The 22,643-nt window shown below is 49.7% G+C and overlaps 1 protein-coding gene across 2 annotated transcripts; it reads right to left on the reverse strand.

The window, feature by feature from the left end:
• Window positions 1-78: 78 nt before the first annotated feature.
• dvl2 (dishevelled segment polarity protein 2) lies at window positions 79-22,284 on the reverse strand. Of its 2 annotated transcripts, none has more exons than XM_060077242.1 (15): window positions 21,758-22,284; window positions 18,184-18,253; window positions 15,413-15,567; window positions 13,036-13,148; window positions 12,106-12,235; window positions 11,269-11,359; window positions 10,988-11,057; window positions 10,588-10,727; window positions 10,104-10,180; window positions 9,003-9,070; window positions 6,907-7,041; window positions 6,042-6,173; window positions 4,243-4,419; window positions 2,917-3,141; window positions 79-2,237 (listed from the first exon to the last, which is right to left on the reverse strand). In XM_060077242.1, exons 1-15 carry the CDS (start codon window positions 21,916-21,918, stop codon window positions 1,651-1,653), a joined length of 2,331 nt encoding a protein of 776 aa, XP_059933225.1. In that variant the 5' UTR covers window positions 21,919-22,284; the 3' UTR covers window positions 79-1,650. The 2 variants fall into 2 exon arrangements, with proteins under 2 accessions (XP_059933225.1, XP_059933224.1); XM_060077241.1 differs by having other exon boundaries at window positions 6,907-7,052; window positions 9,002-9,070.
• Window positions 22,285-22,643: the final 359 nt, after the last annotated feature.

Genomic DNA, 22,643 nt, shown 5'->3' on the forward strand with positions numbered 1-22,643 from the left:
TTGAAAAATAAGCAATTATTATTTTCAGACCATGTACTCTGGAAATTAACTGTACAGCCTTTAAAAAGGTCCCAGACATTTGTTAATTGGCAACGGTCCTGCCATTTAATCAATGTCAAGAATATCCTCCCCTATATTTCAACATTGTCGTGGTGTGTGAGATAACATGACTCTTAATCATCACATGACACTCAATAATTGCAGCTTGTAAATGCAGCTTGCAACAATAACGATTTTGTCAACCAAAAAAAAAGTGTGGGGTTCCAGTTATTAGTGTTATATGTATCAAATTTATTCTCAAATACACAAGCATGGGTGACAATATCAAATCCAAAACACTACGACTGCACTGCCGTTCTCTCTGCAATGTTAACGTCTTCACGTTGCACCTTTATGCTTTGATTACACATGATCTATATAGCCACACATACAAAAGACAATGATGAAACGGTTGAATATTGTTGTCAGTAACATACACACTATGTATAGGAAGCTTGGGCACTTGGATCACAGCAAGTTGAGGATATACATTCTAGGAATTTCTATAGTACCGATTTTTTTCTTTTGTAAGTGAGTGTGTATGTTGTCTCTTCATTCAAGTACCTCATCAAATAGCCCAGCACAGAATAATGTTGTTCTTCACAACAGCGTTTCAACAACTTCATCAACTAGACAGTGATTAATAAAAACACCAAAATTCACTCAATATTTTTTTGGACCTACTGTCTTTGCATTTACATTGGAGTAGTAGTAGTAGATGTGTATATATACAACGATGGTTCCTTGGAAGACATAGGAAGAGTTACCTTTGTACCCTTGTGTAGTGTAACAGTCTCTAGTAGAATATATATATATAACAAATAAGGCACTCGTTTCAATTCCTCTGGTCTCAGACTGCAAATGGATGCCACTGCGTGCGTGTCTCTTCCACCTCCCACCGGGAACACTCCACACCGACTAAATGGTTCCAGCTATGTTAAGTACGGACGCTCGCTCTCACAACCTTGGCATCCGCTCTAGTTTTAGTGTTTAGCAACGTTTAGCATTAGGATCACTACATATTGGTTGGGAGCAGGAAAGCAAAATGGGGGGGGGGGGGAGAGAGCCTAAATACTGTCGTCCCCCCTGACCTACCTCTCTTTTGGGGGCAAACGCACGCACATACACACACACACACATACACGAGCACACAAACACCCAGTGCTTACATGTCATTCAGTTTTAAAAACCCATCAGAATTATGCGTTAGGGAGGGAGGGCACCAGACATGACACTTTCTTTGATATGGTCAGTCTTCTTTGTAGTGTTTACACAATTCTTTCGTTAAAAAAGGCAACACGTTGAATGTCATTTGGTTGAGGGGGGGGGGGGGGGGGGGGGAAGGGGACAACTAGAAATGTGGCTAAACCTTAACTACGCTTTTTCTTTGTTTTTTTCAAACCCTGTTCTCACCAAATTATCTTTCTTCAATCGAGGCGACCACCTTTCTATCCAGCGCGCCCTCAACAAAAGCAACCGGCAGGGATCCCCCGAGAGGGTGCGCGGCGCGGTAGCCCCCCCCCCCCCCCCCCACCCCCATCCCCGTTTAGACGTCCTCCGATCACGCGGCGAGACGGCGCCTCCCTCGCTCCCCCTCCAGCCCGCACCCGGCTACATCACGTCCACAAAGAACTCGCTGGGGTTGCCCATGGCCAGGTGGAAGGACTGGCGCGAGGCGGTCAGCTCCGGGGGCACCGAGCCCAGGTCGCGGGTGGGCGGGGCCCCGGGGGGCCCGCCGGGGACGCTGGAGGGCAGCTGGGCCATGCCCGGGTGCATGGTGCCCGGGGGCATCTGCTGGGCGTGGGAGAGCGGGTGGGGCGCGCCCATGGCCGGGTGCGCGTGCTGCGGCACCATCATCACCATCATGGGGTTGTAGGGCAGCGGCATGCCCGGCGGGTAGGGCGACATGTGGGGCGGCGGCGGCAGGCGGTGGTGGTGGTGGTGCGAGCGCTGCGTGGAGGCGTGGCTGTGCTCGCTGGGCGTGGCCGAGCCGTGGCCCCGCCGCAGGCTGCTGCGGGTGGAGTACTCCGACTCGCTGCCGCTGCCCGAGCGCGAGTCCCCGCCCCCGCCGCCGCTGGCGGCGTCCGGCCCGGCGCCGGGGGACTTCTCGCTGCCGCCCAGCGTGCTGCCGGGGCCCTTGCTGCCGCCGCCGCGGCGCCGCTCGCCCTCGCTGCGTGTCGAGCCGCTGCTCCGGCTCCCTGGGGGGCACAACGCAGACGTCAACAGGAAGTACTGGGGGGCCGTGGACCGTGACCGACGTAAACAATGAACTGACTCACCAAGCAGCTGACTAGGAAGCTACAGTGGGTGATGTACATTGGATGACAGTAAATCAACGATAGTGTGTGTGTGTGTGTGTGTGTGTGTGTGTGTGTGTGTCGACCCCCTGCGCCCCCTTTTGGTCATAGCTGCCACTACAAGGGCAGGGCTAGGCCTCTGTATCCTACCAACCTAGTATGTTTTCTTTCCCTACTGGAGTTTTGTACTTTGTTAATGCATAATAATTAAAAAAATATATATATATATAAAACTACCTTGACTACCAATATATACATTGGTAGTCAAGGCGGGGCCCTCTTGTTGTTAAGGCGGCCGTCTTAACCAAACACTGCACTCCTTCATTATGGCATCATTTCGGTTGATGTGGGTAGTCATCTGCTTCACTCTTTCACATGGGCCTTTTTCTTCACCTAATTCTTTCCTCACATATCCTTGCATTTATACCAATTGTCCCTAGACCGTTGTTTCCCCTTAGTTTGTACCATTACTAATAAATTTACTTTTTGATTTAAACTTGATTTCTGCTGGACTCCATTTATAACGCGTTGGTGAGCGAGTCCACCGTTACAGCGCGAGTGCATTTCAACATGCGCTCACCCTCGCTGTGCTGGCTGCCCGTGCTGCCCGGGGCGTAGCTGTAGCTGGTGAGCTCGTGGTAGGGCGGGGGCTGGCTGGAGTAGGGGTGGGCGGCGTACGGCTGGTAGGCGAAGGTGTGCATCATGGGCCACGGCGAGGCCCCCGGGAGGGGCAGCGGGGCCAGCGTGTCCTGGTCCGAGGCCCCGCTGGAGCCGTCGTTGTCGTTCAGGGAGAGGTTGGCCATGTCTGGGGGGGGGGGGGGGGAGGAGGAGGAGGAGGAGGAGGATTCGTACCGGAAAGGTGTAAGTTGCATGCAAGATATGAGGAAATTAACTTATACAACATTGCATTAGGTTAATTACAGTACGTTTATTCAAAAATGAAGAATGCCTCCAAATGCTAAAAGAATCGTTGCACACAAATTAAAAGATTTAAAAAATATATATATATATATAATATATATATATTGAGGCAACAGTGAGAAAGATCGAGAGATAAAAAAGCTAGAGATAAAAATAGTTATCCACTTTCTTTCTACTTAGAATGAGAATATACCACGTCGATGGACATTTTAATAGTTCCTTTACATGAATAATAAGGGTATTCATCTTTTTTCGAACTACCACTGTACATCTGATATGCAAACATGACAGCACTAGGTGGCGACATTGTACCCTTTCTATGTGTATCTTCAAAACGACTCATTTGACTCTCATTTGACTCTTCGTATCAGTAAACAGACGTAACGCAGACTTCAATTGACGCACAATGCCGTGAGCGTGTAACGTGCCCCGCCCCAAAAACAACCCCTTAGTTTATCAAGGGCTTAGCCTTCCAATCCCTTAACTCAGGCTTCCTACGTGGCATCTGTCTTACAGATCCACCAAAGAGCACCTCAAACATCATGGAGAAACACATCAGATATACAGCACAATCAAATGTTGGACAATACAAATCAGATATCCTGATGTCGTTTTATCCTGGTCGTTTTGCCTTTTGAATATCTGGCAGGGGACAATAGATGTAAACTTCGGCTAACTCTGGCTCACTTACAGTTTGACTGTTGATTAGTGTTCAATGTCCCCGACATAAAGCAATCAATAAATAAATCATGAGGCAAACAATGTTTCTCCCAAATCCTTCTGGCCATTGATTAAAGGCCATTGTATCGAAAACATTGCCTTATTAACCACCTCTGTTAAATTTCCCCTGAAAAATAATATACATACATGTTATCCAGTTGCACGCCATCAATGTGCAGACGGAGGCTCAAGGGATGACGACACTAAGCCACTTCCCTCCCCTCCTACCCCGCCCCCCCCCCCCCACCCCCGGCGGCCCACTCACAGTTTTCACAGTCGCTGAAGTCCCCGAAGATGTAGTAGCACTGCTCCGAGAAGGTGATCTTGTTGACCGTGTGGCGGATGAAGCCGGCCTTCAGCAGGTTGCTGGCGTACTTGCGGGCCTCGCGGCGGTCCTGGAAGCCCTCGATGTGGTGGAAGAGCCACTCGACCACGTCCGAGCCTGGGGGGGGGACAGGGGGAAGCGGGAGACGTGCACCGGTGAGCTAGGGGGCGGCCATTGCTTATTCTACCTGACTGACCTGTGTTTTTTATTGTGGGCTGTGCGGGCGCGTTGATGCGAAATTATACAGGTGAAGAATTACCACTCACAATCAAGACTTTTGAATATATGTGAAAAGGGTAGGTCAATAAACACCTTCAAGAATCGATGAGCAAATATAACATGCAATCATATCTGCAATCACATAGAACTGAGTGCTTTCTGGGAAAACAAGCCGCGACCTGGACGCAGAACCTTATCCTATGTGAGAACAGAGCGCCAAAAAGCATCGCTTGTAATTCTCAAAGGCAAATAAAGCCATTCAAAGATGAATCTAAAGCGTTGATATTAGGCCTCTACTCAAAGTGAAGTACACAGAAGTACAAGGTTGAACTTCCTGAATCATTAATGGGAGTTATGCAGCCTGCTACCATTCTGAAATACACACGACTGCCAGCTATATATTATATTACAACAGGAATGCATGTTCAACTCAAAGTGTGTGGCGTGTGAGAAGCCAGACCCAGAAGAAGAAAAAAACAGACGGCATGCCGTCATTAAGAGACCATGTGATTCACCTCCAGGTGATTTCAATTAAATAGACAACTCTTTTCTTTTTTTTCTACTCCGCACTAGCATTTATAGAGAGAATAGCTTTTGTCCCCTCAGGAGTCACACGCCTTTAATTCAGTCGGAATAATGTATCCGTCCGCTGGCTGGTTGGCTGGGTTAGTGGGCGGTTGTTTGTGTGTGTGTTTGTGTGCGTGTGTGTCAGCGAAAGCACACAACCATTCATGCCGCTTTGCGGTAACGGAAAATAGCAATCTACCGCAAATTGGGATGAACGGCTATTAAATAAATAGTTAATAGCAGACGTCCATCGGCAGGATTTAATAAAGTTCAATGATTTTTTTCTTTGTAAAGTTACTGCCTGTAACCCTTGCATTCTGAATAAGCTCAGAGAAGATAAGCAGTTTTCATGCCAGACATTAATCAGATAAAAGCCAATGTTGACAGTCAAGCGACACGCGGTTGCTAGGTGACAGATAGTGTACTTGTTACTGACAGCGACCATGGCAGTCACCCGATACGAAAACCACTGTACACGTGTGTGAGTGGAAGGGTGGCTAAATATGACCCACCAGTGGCACCCCCACTCCCATGCTATTTGTAGAGTGAATAAAACAAATGATATGATCTTATCAGCATACTCAACACACACATTCAACACACACACTTCCTGTTTAGGGAGGAAACCCGTGGGCTGCATTCCAATAGTCTTGTGTAGCTATCCCGACCCACCTCGTTTCCTAAATCTTCAGAATATCCCCTCAGCTGCCATTTTACGTAATATGTGGAATAGAGGTAGTAATAAGTGTGTCCTACACAGAAGTGCTTTGGAGATCTTGCGACTACGTCATCAGAAAAAGCCCCCATACACCAAGTGCTCGGGTTCTGATCGGCCCAGAACATCAAAACTCTGCGTTAACTTTCCTTACGCCTAAACCACGGAAGTGTTCACTTCCTCACTGTGTCCCTACGGAGACGCAGCCAACCCGGCGACAGGCGCAGGCCGGTCTTACCGAGGAAGGCGTTGGGGATGGTGATCTTCAGCCACATACGGTCCCGGACCTCCAGCCCGGACTCCGGGGACGCCATCGCCTTGGCGACCGACGCCATGTCGGAGTGCAGCGAGAGGTTGAAGTCGTCGAAGCCTGCGGTTGTGTCAAAGAATGATAAGTGAAGATAAGAGGAAGAGGAAGAGGAAGAGGAAGGAGAGGAGAGGAGAGGAGAGAGTGAAGACCACTATGGTATAGACAGCAGAGATAGGAGAATGACACAGGAGTAGAGCAGAGCAAGTCCCTTAGGGGAGCCACCGCTGAGATCAGAGAGCGGCAGAAGTCATCCGTCACTTGATAAGAGAAAGGGACGGGACAAAGGCAGAGACAGACCGGGGTGTGAGAAAGGGAGAGGGGTGCCAGCGTCGCACTACCTGGCGGACTGCGCACAATGGGAAGGGGAGACGCGCCGGTGAGCGAATGACGACCCACCAGACAAAGACGGAGACTGAATCAAGGATGGGGAAAGGATATGGCCGCTTTGTCAGGAGACGGTGCTCTACCGCGCTGAAAGAAGAGCACGATCGAGACAGACACAGAGAGGCCATTGTGGGGGACTGTGTGTTGCTCTGAGTGTGTGTTGATTTGAACGTGTGTATGCGTGTGGTTTTTGCAGCCAGTCCTGAAGACCAAGACGGTGATGTCTTTGTATGCTTGTTTGCTCCTGTGGATTAATGTGATTGTGTGCACGTGATTCGTGCAAGTGTTCCAGTGCGTTTATAAGATTGTGTGTGCAAGTGTTCCTGTGCGTTTTTAAGATCGTGTGCAAATGCGTGCGTGTTCCACGTGGGTTTGACGCGTCGGCCGGGTGTGTGCGTGCGGCCCTTACGTTCGGTCTCGGTGACGGAGGAGGACGAGGTGATGGTGCTGAGGGAGGAGCTGCCCGGGTAGGGGGGGTAGGCCCCGGTCAGAGCCACCGAGTGGCTGACCCACGCCGCGGGGTCTATGGGCCGGATCGGCTCGTCTGCACAGACGCCAGTAAGGTGGGGCAGAGAGGAAGGGCGACGTTACATCAGCCATACGGACATATATAGACTGTTTCCGCAATTTGAACAGATACTATACTCGTAAACATATATTGTACAGCTAATAGAAGAGATCTCCTTCTCAGAATCCATTACTTATTTTATAAATCTTCTAAAACAAATCTCACAAAATATATATTTTAGGACTAAACGATATGTCATTCTGCAAGACCTCTACCATGACTAAAATACATCTACGAGGAGACTAGAATACGTCTACCAAGACTAAATGACATGTACTACTCCTATCTACTAGGACTAGAATACATGTACTTCTTCTAAAACACATGTACTACTCCTAACTACTAGGACTAGAATACATGCACTTCTTCTAAAACACATGTACTACTCCTAACTACTAGGACTAGAATACATGCACTTCTTCTAAAACACATGTACTACTCCTAACTACTAGGACTAGAATACATGCACTTCTTCTAAAACACATGTACTACTCCTAACTACTAGGACTAGAATACATGCACTTCTTCTAAAACACATGTACTACTCCTAACTACTAGGACTAGAATACATGCACTTCTTCTAAAACACATGTACTACTCCTAACTACTAGGACTAGAATACATGCACTTCTTCTAAAACACATGTACTACTCCTAACTACTAGGACTAGAATACATGCACTTCTTCTAAAACACATGTACTACTAACTACTAGGACTAGAATACATGCACTTCTTCTAAAACACATGTACTACTCCTAACTACTAGGACTAGAATACATGCACTTCTTCTAAAACACATGTACTACTAACTACTAGGACTAGAATACATGCACTTCTTCTAAAACACATGTACTACTCCTAACTACTAGGACTAGAATACATGCACTTCTTCTAAAACACATGTACTACTAACTACTAGGACTAGAATACATGCACTTCTTCTAAAACACATGTACTACTAACTACTAGGACTAGAATACATGCACTTCTTCTAAAACACATGTACTACTAACTACTAGGACTAGAATACATGCACTTCTTCTAAAACACATGTACTACTCCTAACTACTAGGACTAGAATACATGCACTTCTTCTAAAACACATGTACTACTCCTAACTACTAGGACTAGAATACATGCACTTCTTCTAAAACACATGTACTACTCCTAACTACTAGGACTAGAATACATGCACTTCTTCTAAAACACATGTACTACTCCTAACTACTAGGACTAGAATACATGCACTTCTTCTAAAACACATGTACTACTCCTAACTACTAGGACTAGAATACATGCACTTCTTCTAAAACACATGTACTACTCCTAACTACTAGGACTAGAATACATGCACTTCTTCTAAAACACATGTACTACTCCTAACTACTAGGACTAGAATACATGCACTTCTTCTAAAACACATGTACTACTAACTACTAGGACTAGAATACATGCACTTCTTCTAAAACACATGTACTACTCCTAACTACTAGGACTAGAATACATGCACTTCTTCTAAAACACATGTACTACTAACTACTAGGACTAGAATACATGCACTTCTTCTAAAACACATGTACTACTCCTAACTACTAGGACTAGAATACATGCACTTCTTCTAAAACACATGTACTACTAACTACTAGGACTAGAATACATGCACTTCTTCTAAAACACATGTACTACTAACTACTAGGACTAGAATACATGCACTTCTTCTAAAACACATGTACTACTCCTAACTACTAGGACTAGAATACATGCACTTCTTCTAAAACACATGTACTACTCCTAACTACTAGGACTAGAATACATGCACTTCTTCTAAAACACATGTACTACTCCTAACTACTAGGACTAGAATACATGCACTTCTTCTAAAACACATGTACTACTCCGACGGCGACCCGGGGGGTCTGTGCGCGGCAGCACTCACTGCGGGGCAGCGTGAAGTACCCCTGAGGGGAGGGGTCCCAGCACTTGGCCACCGTCAGGATGATGGGCCTGCAGAGGAACACATCACACAGATGGCTGTCAGAAACCACCGCACACCGTGCCCCCCCCCCCCAGCCGGTCTGGCCTCCCTCTCGAGCTGCCTCGCTCACCGTGCCCCCCCCCCCCCCCCAGCCGGTCTGGCCTCCCTCTCGAGCTGCCTCGCTCACCGTGCCCCCCCCCCCCCCCCAGCCGGTCTGGCCTCCCTCTCGAGCTGCCTCGCTCACCGTGCCCCCCCCCCCCCCCCAGCCGGTCTGGCCTCCCTCTCGAGCTGCCTCGCTCACCGTGCCCCCCCCCCCCCCCCCCCAGCCGGTCTGGCCTCCCTCTCGAGCTGCCTCGCTCACCGTGCCCCCCCCCCCCCCCAGCCGGTCTGGCCTCCCTCTCGAGCTGCCTCGCTCACCGTGCCCCCCCCCCCCCCCCCCCAGCCGGTCTGGCCTCCCTCTCGAGCTGCCTCGCTCACCGTGCCCCCCCCCCCCCCCCCCAGCCGGTCTGGCCTCCCTCTCGAGCTGCCTCGCTCACCGTGCCCCCCCCCCCCCCCCCCCAGCCGGTCTGGCCTCCCTCTCGAGCTGCCTCGCTCACCGTGCCCCCCCCCCCCCCCCAGCCGGTCTGGCCTCCCTCTCGAGCTGCCTCGCTCACCGTGCCCCCCCCCCCCCCCCAGCCGGTCTGGCCTCCCTCTCGAGCTGCCTCGCTCACCGTGCCCCCCCCCCCCCCAGCCGGTCTGGCCTCCCTCTCGAGCTGCCTCGCTCACCGTGCCCCCCCCCCCCCCAGCCGGTCTGGCCTCCCTCTCGAGCTGCCTCGCTCACCGTGCCCCCCCCCCCCCCCCAGCCGGTCTGGCCTCCCTCTCGAGCTGCCTCGCTCACCGTGCCCCCCCCCCCCCCCCCCCAGCCGGTCTGGCCTCCCTCTCGAGCTGCCTCGCTCACCGTGCCCCCCCCCCCCCCCCCCCCCAGCCGGTCTGGCCTCCCTCTCGAGCTGCCTCGCTCACCGTGCCCCCCCCCCCCCCCCCCCCCCAGCCGGTCTGGCCTCCCTCTCGAGCTGCCTCGCTCACCCCGGCTTGTGCACGATCTCCCGCAGCACGCGCACCGCGTCGTCGTTGCTCATGTTCTCAAAGTTGATGTCGTTCACCTGTCCAGGACCAATCAGAAAAGAGGTTAAAAACACAATTGCAATTAAATGCAAGTAATGCTTTATTGATACCGCAACTTTCATGAAGGAATTCAAGCTCAAAGTGCTTTACATAAAACCAGAAAAAAGGAAATAATGATGACAAAAAGGACATTATGTCAAAACCTAACAATTTAAATTACAGTAAGAACTAAAGACGAGTAAAAAACAAGTAGTACAAAACAGTAAAAAACAAGCAGTAAACTGCAATAATCTTGGCACCAAAGCAACACGTTTGCTCTTTAAGAGGCCAACTAGCCATCCATCCATCCATCCATCCATCCATCCATCCATCCACCCATCCACCCATCCATCCATCCATCCATTTATCCATCCACCCGGGGGCCATCAGTCCTCCTGTTCCCCACCTGCAGCAGCATGTCTCCGGGCTCGATGCGGCCGTCGGCGGCCACCGCCCCTCCCTTCATGATGGAGCCGATGTAGATGCCGCCGTCGCCCCGCTCGTTGCTCTGGCCCACGATGCTGATGCCCAGGAAGTTGTACTTCTCTGTGGTGGTGGTGGAGGCGAGCGTGGTACCACAGAAGAAGACAGGAGTTAGAGAGACGCAGAGGGTTTGATGTTCAGATTACTTCTGTCCTATAAAAGTTCTACTGGATTAATGCTATACACTAAGTATATGCTATCCTCATAGGCCAATATTGTTCCAGTAATTTGCTCATATTTTACATGGGTTAATCACAGGGGCATAGAGACAGCTGAAGCCGGGCATGAGCTCATAAACAAGGCATTAAGGGGGCGGGACTGACCCATGTTGAGCGTGACGGTGATGATGTTGAGAGACATGGTGGAATCAGTCACACTGCTGAAGGACGAGGCCTGGGGGTCAAGCCGAACACACACACACACACACACACACACACACACACACACACACACACACACACACACACACACACACACACACACACACACACACACACACACACACACACATTAAGACTGACCGAGTGTCCCCATTGTGGGAGGATAATATGCATTAATAAAATAAACATCACTGTGTGGCCCGGCCAGGGTTTGCTGTGCTTACCCTCTCCAGCCGCGGGGGGCGCTGTTTCCTCCGTCTGCGGTGGCGCTTTAGCAGCCTGGAGGCGGTGCTCTGCTCTGTTGTGCTGCTGAACCTGGGGGGGGGGGGGTCACAGGTCACCAAGAGTTGAGAGGTCAGCTCCCCTCGTTTAAAAACCCTGTAGTCCCTCCCTCCCTCCCTCCCTCCCTCCACTCTGAACCCCGGTAACTGAAGCGGAGGGCGCTCCCTCGGAAAGGTCCATAGGTCCTGCCCCCCCTCTGGCCAAGAATGCCCATTTGAAGCCCCCCACATACGGCCGCACGTCATGGGCGAGAGCGTTTGGTGGTGAGGTAACCCAAGGGGGAAACCTTCCAGCCGGGTTGAAACTGGGATTATGAAAGAAATTAACAAAACTAATTCCTCCAGGGTTTAGGCAGAGATGTTGGCTTTCGATCATGATCCCACACCCACACCCACACACACACACACACACACACGCACCTCGACCCTAGTTGTCTTTCCCGTAGCGCAGTTTATGGAGCAGTTCAACTGTTCACAATCACACCTCTCCGACGATCCAACAAAGCTTTTTTTTTTTTTTTTTTTTTTTTTAAACAGACCCTGGCCTTCAGAAAAAGGCTTTATTTTACTCTCCAGTCCTGTTCAGACTCACAGGGAGACACGCATCATTAAGGAGCAGGTACCGGCTGAGGCCACCTTATGGGCTGAAGGCCCTCTGCATGAGTACTGGAGACATCGGGCTCAAACCCAGAACACCCCCCTGAATCGAACACCCCCTCGACCCCTTCCAGTGTCCGTTCTCCTCCCTCCCCTCTGGACGCTGCCCTCACCACTCCTCACCTGCTCATGGTGTCGTCGTCCTCCGAGTCACAGAAGCTGGTGGTGTCCAGCTCGCTGCTCATCACCGTGGTAGAGCTCTCGTAGCCGGCCAGGTGGCGCTCCAGGCGGCTCTGGCCGTTCATACGTGGCCCTGCGACACCACAGAAGAAGAGGAAGACCAGGGGACATTAGAGAGAGAGGCAAGAGGGAAGTGGGGGGGGGGGGGGGGGGGGGGGGGGGAGAGAGCGAGAGAGAGATGGAGAGAATGTTTGCAGTGGACGTTCAAGTTTAATCATGTCCACAAGGATGTTTTTGCGGGAAACAGACAAAAACAAACATTCTGCTGGCCCCGTTCACGGTACTCCATTCCACAACTATTATCAGCAGGGGAACATCAAGATCATAGCAGTGGGAAGAGCCTGCCAGATCTTGATGGTCGAGAGACTTTGACGACGAGACAGCGAACCGAGACAGAGAGAGGTGGAGACAGAGAGAGGTGGAGACAGGCAGATAGAGAGAGGTGGAGACAGAGAGAGGTGGAGACAGAAAGACAGAGAGGTGGAGACAGAGAGAGGGGGAGACAGAGTGACAGACAGAGAGAGGTGGAGACAGAGAGACAGAGAGAGGTGGAGACAGAGAGAGGTGGAGACAGAGAGACAGAGAGAGGTGGAGACAGAAAGACAGAGAGAGGTGGAGAGAGAGAGAGGTGGAGACAGACAGACAGACAGAGAGAGGTGGAGACAGAGAGACAGACAGACAGAGAGAGACAGACGGAGACATGGTGAGGCACAGGGAGAGACGGTAAAAGAGATGGAGCCAAAGGCAGGGATAGAGACATAAAGAGAGGAGAAAGAGATACTGAGAGAAAAGAGGGAGAAAGAAGGAAGGAGATTGTTGGTGGTGCTCCTCCAGCAGGGTGCTTGGCCTTGGGGGGGGGGGGGGGGGTCTCACCGTGGGGCTCCAGCAGGGGGTCTCTGTGGCGGGGGCGCTCTCGTCGGAAGGACACCACGGACTCCGTCTCCGTCTGGTCGTCCAGGGTCTCCACACTGCCTGCGGCATTAGGGCTGCCCCGCCAAAAACACAAAACACAGGGTTAGTGGGGGTTACACATGAGGAACCAGACACGGGTCAACCAACATGCATGCATTGTGGGATTCGAGCGTTTCACAATGGCCTAATAAGGACCTCAGTTACAATCTGATGGTTTGTTAACCTATTTCTTTTTCTAGCCTATTTTTAATTGTCTAATTTCTCATGTTTAATTTGATATGACAAATATGATATATATTTGCAGATAATAAGGGCAGTATGCCTTTTGCTGCGAGAGTGATCACGGTCTTCCCAAACCTGGGAAGACATTTAAGAGGTTAACTTCCACTTAGATTACACCCAGTCTCATACCATAAACAATCTCCCACCGCACCACCTGGTACTAAATCATGAAACTAGACCGCAAACGACAAAGATACAGCACAAGGACAAGGAAAATGTGGTTAGTGTGGGACTTTCAGGAAGGTACAGTACTGGGGGAAACTCCCTACGAAAACACTTGGGGCTACTTTTTAATAATTTAGCAGGCACTGTTCGCATGCTCTGAATAAATTGAGACACATGTTTTTAAAGAGCAGGCAGGGGTTCGGCACCTCGCTCAATATGCCCATGGATAAGATTTGAGACTTTGGGACTCGAACCCAGTAGCTTTTATTACGTTAATTAACAATCTGTGTGTCCATGTCTACTCCCCCGGTGGAAGCGGGAGCTGCTGTACACATGAGGGAGGCGTAACGTGTCGCAAATCCCTCCTCTTGACAACTAAATAGGCGTGGCGCGCATGATGTCATGTTACTAATGGCCTGGGCGGCGTTTAACAGACGCCGGTGCAGATGGGCTCCGGTTCTGTTCCTGGTTAACAGTTTGAAACAAGAAACCCACAGGCCAGCGGAGGCATTCCAACAGACAGAGATACTGTACCTGCAGTTTCCATGACAACGGGATGGGTGTGGGGCCGAGTGTGTGTGTGCGCATCCATGCGTGTTTGTGTTTCCGTGAAATGGGGCTGTGAGACGCACTGCGCTTCAATGTCCTTTCATGGAAGTCGGAGCCACATATCTTGGGACTGTGACGTGTATAAGTGTAGGCTGTAACGCTCAACTACCTGCTACCTCAGCCTCAAGACAGACTCTGAGAGGTAAACACGGTGTCAAAGTGTTCTGGGGAAGATGTACTTGTTATTCTTCGGGTGACGCAGTGAGGTGGAAAGTGTCTCAAACGTCAAACGTTGCCTTTAAAATTCACCGCTCTGGATAAAGGTCCCCGCATAACATACATTAAGAAAGTGTGTGTGTGTGTGTGTGTGTGTGTGTGTGTGTGTGTGTGTGTGTGTGTGTGTGTGTGTGTGTGTGTGTGTGTGTGTGTGTGTGTGTGTGTGTGTGTGTGTGTGTGTGTTAGGAATGCGCGATATAAACGATATACGATATAAACGATAAAAAATGGCCTACGATAGAGATTTTAGTTATATTGCTCTATCGCGATAATGTATGTTTGACGCGATCTATCCATGACTCGCGAAATATAAAGAGCCACGAGCTGCAACCGTCTGCAACGCATCGTCCGCGACCCGCGAATTTTAAAAAGAGCCACGAGCTGCAACCAGCTGCATCGCATCATCCGCGACACGCGAAATTTAAAGAGCCACGAGCTGCAACCGGCTGCAACGCATCGTCCGCGACCCGCGGAATTTAAAGAGCCATGAGCTCCAACCGGCTTCAACGCATCATCGTCATCTAAGTAAATATGGCTGAAAGCGAAACGGATGAGCTGGTGATTGCTCTCATTTCATGTTCATTTCAAAATTATATGCGTTCATTTTGCACTTATTGTTTTATGTTTTAATAGCAAGTATCTGTGCACACACTTGGAAGATTGTTCTTTATTTAAAATAGCCATGCCTAATACTGGACGTTTTTCCCTAATTCACAGTATCAGTTTCTTTATTAACAAGACACCACCAATTTTTATTTCATTAAGAGAAGTATACGTCATTACACAGAAGATTTCTTTCTTTTTTAAAGTCTCTGCAGCTACAACATTATGTTGTATGATTAGTTTTGCACAATAAATGTTCTCAAAACGACATACATTTAGCAGTTTAGCTTTCCTTAGAGTCTATGTAACCTGTTCTGAAATGGTTCTATTATGATTTATATATCGTGATATATATCGTTATCGCAATAGGTTGCATGTATATCGCAATATGGATTTTAGGCCATATCGCCCATCCCTAGTGTGTGTGTGTGTGTGTGTGTGTGTGTGTGTGTCTCTCTCTCACTGGAAGGACGGGGGCCGGGAGTCTCCGATGCCGCCGGTCCTCTCGGCGGGCGGGGGAGGCAGGGGCGGGGGCGGAGGCGAGGGCTGGGCCGGGGTCTCGGCGGGGGGTGCCACCGCCACCGGAGGCTCCGCCGCCGGGGTGTCTGAAGATACCAACTGGCAGAGAGAGAGAGAGATAGGACGTCAGCGAGAGAGTGAGACAGTGGGAGAGAGAGAGAGAGAGAGAGAGAGAGGGAGGGGACATCAGCGAGAGAGTGGGACAGTGGGAGAGAGAGAGAGAGAGAGAGAGAGAGAGGGGACATCAGCGAGAGAGTGGGACAGTGGGAGAGAGAGAGAGAGAGAGGGGACATCAGCGAGAGAGTGGGACAGTGGGAGAGAGAGAAAGAGAGAGGGGGGACATCAGCGAGAGAGTGGGACAGTGGGAGAGAGAGAGGGGACATCAGCGAGAGAGTGGGACAGTGGGAGAGAGAGAGGGGACATCAGCGAGAGAGTGGGAGAGAGAGAGACAGGAGTGGGACAGTGGGAGAGAGGGAGAGAGGGAGAGGACATCAGTGAGCAAGCCTCAGACTGACCCAGAGAGACGAAGTTCAAGAGAGCGAAGGTTAAGCAACAAGGAAAAAAGAAAGAAAAGAAGGGGGAGAAAAGAGGGGGAGAAGAGGAAAGAGGAAGGCAAGAAGGGGTGGGGCAAAACAAAAAAAGGAAAGTGGAAGTGGAACAACAAAAGAGAAGGCAGAGGTACAGTTGGAGGGAGTGGGAGTAAAAGGGTGAGAAACAAAGGAGGAGAGAAAAGAGGAGAAATGGAGGAGGGGGCCAGTGAGCAAATGGGGTAAGATGTCAATTACTTTGACACACAAACATCGTATTCTTTTCATTTGGACGTCTCAGGGGCGTACTGAAATGCTATCCCACACTTAACCCGTCTCTCCTCGTATTCAATGAACGTGTGTGTAAGTTCCCGCGCACGCACACAAACACACAACCGCACATGGAGGCAAGCATGCACACACGCACAGACTTAATGCATCCAACTAGGCTAAATACAGCAAAGCATCCAGCTACCTGAGGCTTGGATCACAAATAAAACTAATAGTGCACCCAGGCAGAATATAAAGCACACAAAATATCAAGTACTACCAGGACCACATGAACATATAGCTCCTCTATTGACTGAGCAAATGAGGTACTTCCCTGTCCTCCCCACCAATTAAAAACTCTTGGCGGGCATTTAGTCCAAGCTAGTGCGGCGGGAACGCGTGTTTCATGTCTCCGGTCCGACTCCGCTCCAAGCGTTTCAGCCCTGGTTCCTGCCCTGCCAAGGAGCCCGGCAGCCAAGCCCGTTTCCCAGGTTGGACCCAGTCCAATCCAGGGGATCCCAAGCGGCACCGGCCCGCCTGGATGTTGAGTCACTCGGGGCCCGCCTTCGGCCCCGCTAATGGCCCTGTGAGCGCGGAACACCCGTTCTCCCGGGATCCTTCCCCCGTCCAGACATCCATCTTGTGTGTGGATCGCATATCAAGTCCCGCTGGCCTTTTCTCTTTGCAGCCAACCCCCCCCCCCCCCAACCCTCTTTTAATCCTTCCCCTAGGTTTTTTTTTGTTATGTACTTAACAGATGCCTGAGTGCCAAACCTGCCCAACGGGGCCAAGTCCTGGTGTTGTTCTGCCTTGGCTTATAGAGGGGAATTCCACCGCAAAGTCAAAATAATCGCACTTCCAACATCAGCGCAAGGTAGAAATGATTATGTCCCTTTGTGGGGTTAGCCGCACAAATCTCTCAGGAGACCGGCAAGCAAAGGAACCCGTAGAGGACTGCGTCTCAATGACAGGGCTCTCATGGTAGCGAGCCCTGAGAGCCACACCATGGAGCCGACGACCCCCGGTTGGAGTCCATGTTCCGAGCAGGGAACGGGAGCACATGTTGGCCTTTAGGGTACCTGCTCCCGGATTCCCAACGTGACCGATGTGGGCTTGTTCCGTTCGGCACGATTGTTTCCATTGGCCGGGACGCATGACAAGCTGAGCTTCCTATGAACAAGAGCTGCGGGGTGGAGTTGGGACAGGCCCCCAGACTGAAATATCAGTGGCTGGAGAGGTCTACCCTGGCTTTCACTGCAGGGTAATATGACCGGCTGTATTCATTACAGCTCTGCCCTGCACTTAGAGCCTCACCATGCTGGCAAATTGACGGCCCACCTCCAGCACTGTTGGACCCATTAGCTCCACATGCTGCGCAGCCGGAGTACCCACTAATGCGCATAGTTGGGGAATAGTGTCACCGGCTTGGGAACTCAAGACAGCATCGCAGCCTCGTGCCATTCTGCTGAGCGGTTCTAGGCCACTGGTTGTGCTAATGCACTTATTTCACTGGCGTGACTGGTGACTCCATTTCCTATTGTATAAAACCAAAGTGGGGTATTACAGATGGACTATTACACCCTATAAGCATCAGTTCTGAGATGGTTTGACCACGTCCAAGGGAATAAGGAATGTTTAAGTCTTGCTTGAGATATTGGGAAAGGAAGGAAAATGGGATTGCTAGGATCAAAGATTAGCGGCGTGCCAAACAGAATTCCAGGCCAGACATTTAAGAAGGGCTTAATGCAGTGCAGACGTAGGATTTATTTTGCACAGTGTCTCTAAGGGTGCACCCACCCTAGGCCATCTGGCCGTGGCCGTTGGCCGTTTACACACCTCTGTCCCCTCATGCATGTAAAGGGAAGATCTTCACAAGGTTCAGCAGGTCCTGTTCTGGCTGAGGTTTCTAATTTCTTACCCATGACACCACTCGTCCGTTGAAACACGGCAATTTGGCGCTCTCATCGGAGATCTCCTCCTTCACCACCCTAGAGAAAGGCAAGGGGAAAAATAGGTTTTAGGAAACTTGCATTACAGCCATGAGTCAGTGCAGCATGGGGAGCATAGTTAGGACAAAATAATTAGCACACACATTTCAATGGTCAAAGCGATAAGCCAAAAATGCCCTCCAAACCCTCAGTGTGCATTAGGAATCTTGTCAATGAACACAAACAATAGAATGCTTTCTTATGCTTTCAGAATCTAAAGTTTGCGATCAGGGCAATGATTGGCTTGATGTAATTATGCATCTCCCATTGACCAGCCTAATCAGGATGGCCCCCACAGGGCTCTTATTGGCCTGTCAACAACAGTTGGCAGTGGCTATTTGATCCGTGCCAAGCAAGGGGAAACATCTAGCACATGCAAAATAATTATTTAAATTGATTTATAGACAATTGTTGTGCTGGACGCGGTTACGGCTTGATATTCAGTTTAAACTTGGGCAATTTAAATCAAATTATAAAAATAAAAGAAAAAGAGCACACTCAATTCCATCTTTAGTGTAAATAGAGCCATTGCCCAAGTCTACCCCATGTTGCCGTTTAATTTAAAAGCAAAATAGCTGCCTGCATGTTAACCTAAAAATAGCAGCAACATTGCTGTCAATTTGTGCGGTATTATTAGTTCAAATTATACCCTGTTAACATGTGTTGACTGTTTAACTTTCAAAACGGAAATGCAGACTTTACACCCCCCTCCCCACTGTACCAAGTGGATTCCAAACTCGCAACCAGGTTATAAACGCTCCTCAGTGTACGCCAATTAGAGACCTGGGCCCATGCCACGGCTGGTCCTCCTCTGCCACGGGGCCGCCGCTTCCCAACAACAAGGACGGGACGCTGGCCTCCATCCATCAGTCTGTCCCTCCTCCCGCCACCCCTCTCTTCATCTTTGTCAGCAAGACAAACGAGCCAACGAACGACCCTCTCAGACCGCCACTTTGCCAGTACTGCCGTTTACAGGGGTGGGGTGGAGGAGGAGGAGGAGGAGGAGGAGGTGGGCCACAAGTGCTACACAGAAGGGACACTTGAATGCTCCGACAGCCCAAGGCCTCTCCGAGAGGTCGTGTCAGGGCCTGGGTGCGCCGAGCGACGGGGTTTGGTCTCGGTCCACTGGGGTTTGGAAGCAGCTGTTGAGGGCAGCTCTTGCGGGCGGAGTGGTAGCATAGGGCCAGATTGTTGCGGGCACTGGGGGGGGGGGGGGGAGTGTGTGTGTATGCATGCATGTGTAAATATAGGCCGCATTGTCTGGTGGGTTTCTACATGTTTCACTATCTTGTTCAGCACACACACACCTCATTAGAAACAGGCAGACAGATTCAACCTCCTTCTCCGACCCCCTCGGAGAGTAATTGTCTTCATACCTTTGCCCACCAAACAAAAACTAATGACCTCGTCTCACACATACACTTAAATACCGTGAGTGACACACACACACACACACACACACACACACACACACACACACACACACACACACACACACACACACACACACACACACACACACACACACACACACACACACACACACACACACACCCCTCCCTAATCCCCACACACCCCTCCCTAATCCCCACACACCCCATACTGACTCCTATTTGGCATATTCATTAATCCTCTTAAAACAATTCCCTGCTCTCCTTCAGCAAACGCACAAGAAAGAAACCGTCCCCCCCCCCCCCCCCCCCTCTCCCATTATATTGTGGCAACCGTGGGCGTGGTCGCAGTGTTCAGGGTGCCGCAGGGGATCCTGGGGGGGGTTAGGACGATCACAGATCCTTTGCGGCAGAGACGTTGTGTGGGGTTTGTTTGTCTGTGGGTGGGTTAACGTTGCTGTGTGTGTGAGATGAGTTATTGTTCCTGACACCATCACTGAGACGTGTATGTTAATTTGTTACGTCAAGTGTGTTTTGGTGTGTCATGTGTGTGCGTTGAATAAAGGCAACTCTCGGAGTCGTGCGGTGTATGGGACGCAGAGCTACAGTCGAGTTAAACCTGACTCCTTGTACTTCTTGGCCGCTGCTACAATATCTAGAGATGCTCCACCCAGCTAATTTTTCACGCCCGGTTGCTGATTCTAACCCACACAGACTCGCAGCAAATGGCCTCTTCCTCAGCTAGCCCAGGTTCACCACGACGTGCTGGCCTGAACTGGACTGCAGTGTGCGCTATGGATATCCACCTCCTTTCCTTACCACACAAACACACACGCGCACACACACGTGCACACACACACTCCTATTCGACAGCTGGCTTCTTATTGGGGCCCATGAAAACACAGACACAGTTCCCTACTCCTGGGCCGGAGGAAGAAAATGTCCGAGCTTCGATTGGACAGCTGACTCAGAGCTAGGTTTGAAAAAAAAATCATGTGAACTCTGTAGGGGATGTTTGGGCTAGATTTGCGGGAAGAAGGAGGGCGAAGGAGGGCAAAAGAGCTAGACAGCATAGGTTAGCAGCAAAATGCACTCTCGAGTGTGTGTTCGTTGATTTAGGGGAAAAAAGTGGAATAGTCTATGAAAACAACAAGCATTAAATGCGCTGATGATTTAGCTCTTCAGATGCATCTTATTTTCGCTCATCTTTGAACCAACAATTGTTTTTGTGGCACAGTCTGTCGTTATATCAGTTACCAAAAAGTGATAATCTGTGATAGTCAAGCATACTTTATCATGTTGGTTAACTGTCACGGTGGAGACTTCGGTTAGAAAAACCGTAAATCGACCATTCGTGTCTGGGAAAGACACTGCAGACCGCGGTCCCCGAGGGGATAACATAAAAGATGAATTGATAAAAAGGAGACAGCCCTTTCAGACTGGAGGCTGAGAGAAAGAGGAGACAGGAAGAGGGGGGAGTGAAAGAGGGACCTCGCAGGCCAAAGTGTGAAGCAGGGAGACAAAAAGTGGAGATTCTCTCTCTCTCTCTCTCTCGCTGAAGAAAGAAAAGCCCCAGGATTTCACAAGATGATGGAGGAGGGCAAGATGAGGATTAACGCACAGAATAACGAGCAGGGAAGGGAAGGAATGCCTCCCATTGTTTGAACGATTAATACATGAACTACACACCAAAAATGTCCCTAAAGTGGGTTTTACATTCCACTCCATTTTCTTACGAACTGAACTTGCGTCTGATAAAAAACAAAACAATGTGTTTAGAATTATTATTAAAGTCGTCATTCAGATGACTGATGTGTAAAACTGTTAAAAAACGAACAGATTATTCGACACGTATGCATATAATTCACTTTTTACACCGGTTCCATTGTTAATGTTCAGCGGCTCAATTTACTAAAATAATATAATAATGATCCAATAAATCACAGCCACGAAGGACTCCACAATTTGAAAAAGATTGAAATGATGTGCAACTCTTTGTGCTCCCACTTTGTCAACGCATAGTGTGTGTCTCTTCCGTTGGTCTGTTATCACCCATCATTTTGCATGCAAAGCTGCCACTTATTTTCGCACAGAATCACTGCAAACAACTCACCCAAAGTCCTGGTCCATGGACTTGAAGAAGAATTTGTAGTTTGGCTTGTTCAAGACCTGTTTAAAATCCAGCAACGTTATATTCTCGGCAGGAATGGGTATCTTCACCAAGTACGGCGTCTCCTCCTCGTCGATATGATATATTATTTTGGTTTCTGCCATCTTGTCGCCTTTTTCTTTTTTAGTTTAAACACTAAATAGTCCGGCTAGGTACCGTAGCTCACTAGCTCGTTAGCGGCTAGCTAGGTGGCTAGCGAGACGAAAGAGGTGAAACGATGGCCACTGAGGTTTTTCCTCCCCGGGCCAGACACGCAAAACTTTCAAAACCTCTTATGCCGAAACGCTTCCCCCACTATGAACCTTCTTTTCCCGGATACGCGCTTATAATGTTCCCCTTTTACTCGGGGGTTAAACGGCGGCACACGCTACATTCACACGATGAACTACCGACAACTTTTCCCCCAACAAAACATACAGGGGAGGGGGTCTAAAAACTTTTCACGACTTTGCAAGCCAACGCGGCGTATGACGTCGACGATGCCCCCTTACGTATTTTTGGAGCATGCCCCCCACCACTCTGATCGCCGTTCTTTCACAATCACAACACAACGGGAGGATTTATACTTGCAAAAGTCCCGTTATTGTAAAAGATGAGGGTGTCATTGTCTGCATCGAATGCAACATTCCGTTTTACTGGACTTGCTTTTACTTTACTATGATAAATGGCCAACGATTTTTGCAAGCATTGGGTAATAATTGTTTGGTTGTTATATTTGCACTAGTAAGTGCAGGACATCTTGACAGGCAATTATTCTCTTTGAGACAGTAAATAGCTGCATATCCTAGACATTTCACACAAACTCGCTATTACACATACGCGCGGGCGC

The sequence above is a fragment of the Gadus macrocephalus genome, chromosome 17 (assembly GCF_031168955.1).
Source record: "Gadus macrocephalus chromosome 17, ASM3116895v1".
In the NCBI taxonomy this organism is placed as follows: Eukaryota; Metazoa; Chordata; class Actinopteri; order Gadiformes; family Gadidae; genus Gadus; species Gadus macrocephalus.